The 4,193-nt window shown below is 37.9% G+C and overlaps 1 protein-coding gene across 1 annotated transcript in view; it reads right to left on the bottom strand.

Moving 5' to 3' along the window:
• Nucleotides 1–4,193, bottom strand: part of LOC106880226 (alpha-1,6-mannosylglycoprotein 6-beta-N-acetylglucosaminyltransferase A) — a 23,174-nt gene that overhangs the window by 14,950 nt on the left and 4,031 nt on the right. Inside the window, exon 4 of the mRNA XM_052976519.1 lies at nucleotides 2,727–2,793. Within this exon, the coding sequence (XP_052832479.1) occupies nucleotides 2,727–2,793 (67 nt within the window). The remainder of the gene's footprint in view (nucleotides 1–2,726; nucleotides 2,794–4,193) is intronic.

Below are 4,193 nucleotides of genomic sequence, written 5' to 3'. Positions count from 1 at the left end.
GGGTGAAATGCTTAGCGGTATTTCGTCTGCTGTTACATTCTGAGTTCAAATTCCGCCGAGGTCGACTTTGCCTTTCATCCTTTTGGGGTCGATAAATTAAGTACCAGTTACGCACTGGGGTCGATATAATCAACTTAATCCCTTTGTCTGTCCTTGTTTCTCCCCTCTATGTTTAGCTCCTTGCGGGCAATACAGAAATAAGATTGACCCAGTACACAACTGGTACTTAATTTATTAACCCCGAAAGGATGAAAGGTAAAGTCGACCTCGGCAAAATTTGACAGACGAAATACCGCTAAGCATTTCGCCCAGTATGCTAACGTTTCTGCCAGCTCGCCACCTTAGAGTGCTAGAGAGAAGTTAGGTGTAAGAGGAATTAGATGCAGTGTGCAAGAGGAGAGACTATGCTGGTTTGGTCATGTGATGCAGATGGATGCTGACAGTTCCATGAAGAAGTGCTGATCTCTCAGAGAAGATGGAACACATGATAGAGGGAGACTCACAAAGATATGGGACAAAGTACTGAAGGACAATCTCAGGATGCTGAACCTTGCAGACTAGATGAGAAAGAACTGAGATACCTGATGCCATGCTGTACTCAAGAAGATCCATAGTCCATGGCAGAAGTGTTAAGGCCACTACCCATGGTGAAGAGGATTGCTCTGAAGAGCCTTGTCCTGATGCCACATAAAAAGCAACATGAGGGTACTTGTGAGGTGCCATGTTAAAAGCACCCAGTACACACTGTAAAGTACTTGGCATTAGGTAGGGCATCCAGCTGTAGAAACCAAGCCAAATCAAACTAGAATCTGATGCAGCTCTCTTGCTTGCCAGCTCTCATCAAACTGTCCAACCCATGCCAGCATGGAAGACAGATGTTAAATGATGATGATATATTTATTATTCTTAAACAAGGATATTATTAACAGTAACTTTGAAGTTTTGGCTCGCTAAGCTATCATTCAACAGTGATCTAGCTGCTGAAACTTTGAAGTCACTGTCAGCAACATTCTTGATCAAGAATTATAAATTTGCACTTTACAAACGTATAGAGTAATTCATCAGGTTAATGTAGAATTGTTCTTGGTATAACTGAACATAAAAACAAACACTATATATATATATATATATATATATATATATATAATATAGATTTAATCAAAAGATTAAATGTGATACTTAAAATGTTTGTGGCACCAGAATTTGGTAGGGTAAAATCCAAAAGCAAAATCAAAAGATTTGGTGAATTAAATTTGAAGAAAAGCAACAAAAATGTATTAGGTTATAGCAGTACGTACGTTTCGTACAAGCTTCATTTATTTATGTAGTGAGAACACTACATAAGATATGCAATGAAATTATGCAGCTGAGGAGTACAATTTCATTGCACATCTTATGTGGTGTTCTCACTACATAAATAAATGAAGCTTGTACGAAATGTACGTACTGCTACAACCTAATGCATTTTTGTTGCTTTTCTTCAAATATATATATATCATCATCATCATCATCATCATCGTCGTCGTTTAACGTCTGCTAAACGACGACGATGATGATGATGATGATGATGATATATATATTTGAAGAAAACCAACAAGAATGTATTAGGTTATAGCAGTACACCAAACACATATGCATGTAGATATACATACACTCATGTATGTGTATGTACATTATTTGCCCTTGTCTAAATGCAGTGTGTGTGTGTGTGTGTGTGTGTGTGTGTGTGTGAGTGTGTGTGTGTGAAATAACGTTTGCCAGTGTATATCAAAGAGAAAACTTTAAAAATTTTTCTCATTAGCCTTGTTTGAAAGTAACACAAGTTCATTGATCTTGTATGAAAGAACAGGTTGTGATATTTTTCTATTTTGTGTTATAAACATTCCCACATCAATCTCAACATTATAGCAAAGCAATAAATCAATGATTGTCTTTTTCAAACCTGATATTAATCGTTCATCAGTTCCAATGTAAAATAAATCTATCTACAAACTAGTTCTTTATTCAGTAGCAACATAAAACTAGATCATGTCTACAGAGTGTGTGTGTATATACAGGTCATCATCATCATCATCATTTAATGTCTGTTTTCCATGCTGGTATGGGTTGGATGGTTTGACCAGAGCTGGTAAAACCAGGGTCTGCACCAGACTCCATTGTCTGTTCTGACATGGTTTCTACAGCTGAATGCCCTTCCTAATGCAAACCCCTCCACAGAATTACTTGATACTTTTAACATGGTACCAACACCAATGACAATTCTAATGTGGCGGATGAGCCTTCTTCAGTACAGCAATGTACCAAATATCTTGGTACTTACTCATCTCCTTTGTGAGGCTCAGTGTCTTGAGATTAGACTTGAATACTTTGTCCCATGTCTTTCTGGATCTCCAAAAGCAGAATATATGTATATGCATCTGTGTATGTGAGAGAAAATGTATGTGTGTGTGTGTGTCTGTGCATGTGTGTTTATTTAGCTAATATCTACAAATGGTGTGTATGTGTCTTTATCTCATCAACACTGACACAATGTCCTTTTCCAGTTCATCTTAACAAGTGGTGTCCATTTAAAGCAGTTAATAAACCCAGTTAATTTGTGCAAATAACCAAATATTCATAGCTTTCTTCATATCCATATAAAAGAACATCACTTGGATTTTTAGAGCAAAGTAAAACATTATAAACATGATCCAAAACAGAATTCCTTTAAATCTTTCATCTCTTACCTTTAAACTGCATTTCTGCAAACTTCCAGCCTGTTTGTTTAGTAAGAAGACCTAAATGGATTAAAACCTGAAAATAAACAATTGAAATATGAAATTCAGATTATAAAGTTAGATTTCTTTAATTTAATCTTTTACTTGTTTCAGTCATTAGACTGTGGACATTGTGGGGCACTGCCTTCAAAAATTTTTAGATGAATGAATCGATCCCAGTACTTATTTTTTCTTTTAAGCCTAGTACTTAATCTATTGTGGAGGTGCAATGGCCCAGTGGTTAAGGCAGCGGACTCACGGTCATAGGATCGCGGTTTCGATTCCCAGACCGAGCGTTGTGAGTGTTTAATGAGCAAAAACACCTAAAGCTCCACGAGGCTCCGGCAGGGGATGGTGGTGAACCCTGCTGTACTCTTTCACAACTGTCTCTCACTCTTACTTCCTGTTTCTGTTGTGCCTGTAATTCAAAGGGTCAGCCTTGTCACACTGTTGCACGCTGAATATCCCCCGAGAACTGCGTTAAGGGTGCACGTGTCTGTGGAGTGCTCAGCCACTTGCACGTTAATTTCATGAGCAGGCTGTTCCGTCGATCAGATCAACTGGAACCCTCGACGTCGTAAGCGACGGAATGCCAATGCCAACTTAGCAGTTCAGTAAAAGAGACCAATAGATTAACTATTGGTCTCTTTTACTGAACTGCTAAGTCACTGGGGCATAAACACACCAACACCATTTAGCACAAACACACACTACAGGCTTCTTTCAGTTTCTGTCTACCAAATTCTCTTCTTTCAATTTCTGTCTACAAAATCCACTTACAAGGCTTTGATCATGAAGCTCACTCATGAAGTTCATGTGCAAGTGGCTGAGTACTCCACAGACATGTGTACCCTTAATGTAGTTCTCAGGGAGATTCAGCATTACACATAATGTGACAAGGATAGCCCTCTGAAATACAGGCACTACTCATTTTTGTCAACTGAGTGGACTCAAGCAGCGTGAAATAAAGTGTCTTGCTTAAGGACGTAATGCACCACCTGTAATCAAACTCATGACAATTACGACAATGAGCTGAATATCCTAACCACTGAGCCATGCACAGCTATGCATATGCACATACATATGTTCACATGCACATATATCTATATGTATACACACATACACATGTATGTATACACAAATATCGATGCATGTATATACAATTATAAGTGTCTATATACAAATATGGAAATATGACTGTGTGTATGCATGTATGTATGTATGGCAGTGCGGTAAGAAGCTTGCTTCCCAGTCACATGGTTCTAGGTTCAGTCCCACTACGTGGCACCTTGAGCAAGTGTCTTCTGCTATAGACTCAGGCTGACCAAAGCCTTGTGAGTGGATTTAGTATACAGAAACTGAAAGAAGCCAGCTGTATATATATATATATATATATATTATATATATATACATACATATATATATATATATATATAT

Source organism: Octopus bimaculoides, chromosome 24 (assembly GCF_001194135.2).
Source record: "Octopus bimaculoides isolate UCB-OBI-ISO-001 chromosome 24, ASM119413v2, whole genome shotgun sequence".
NCBI lineage: Eukaryota > Metazoa > Mollusca > Cephalopoda > Octopoda > Octopodidae > Octopus > Octopus bimaculoides.
Note: the sequence above shows the minus strand (reverse complement) of the source record. Positions and strands in the feature narration are given on the sequence as shown.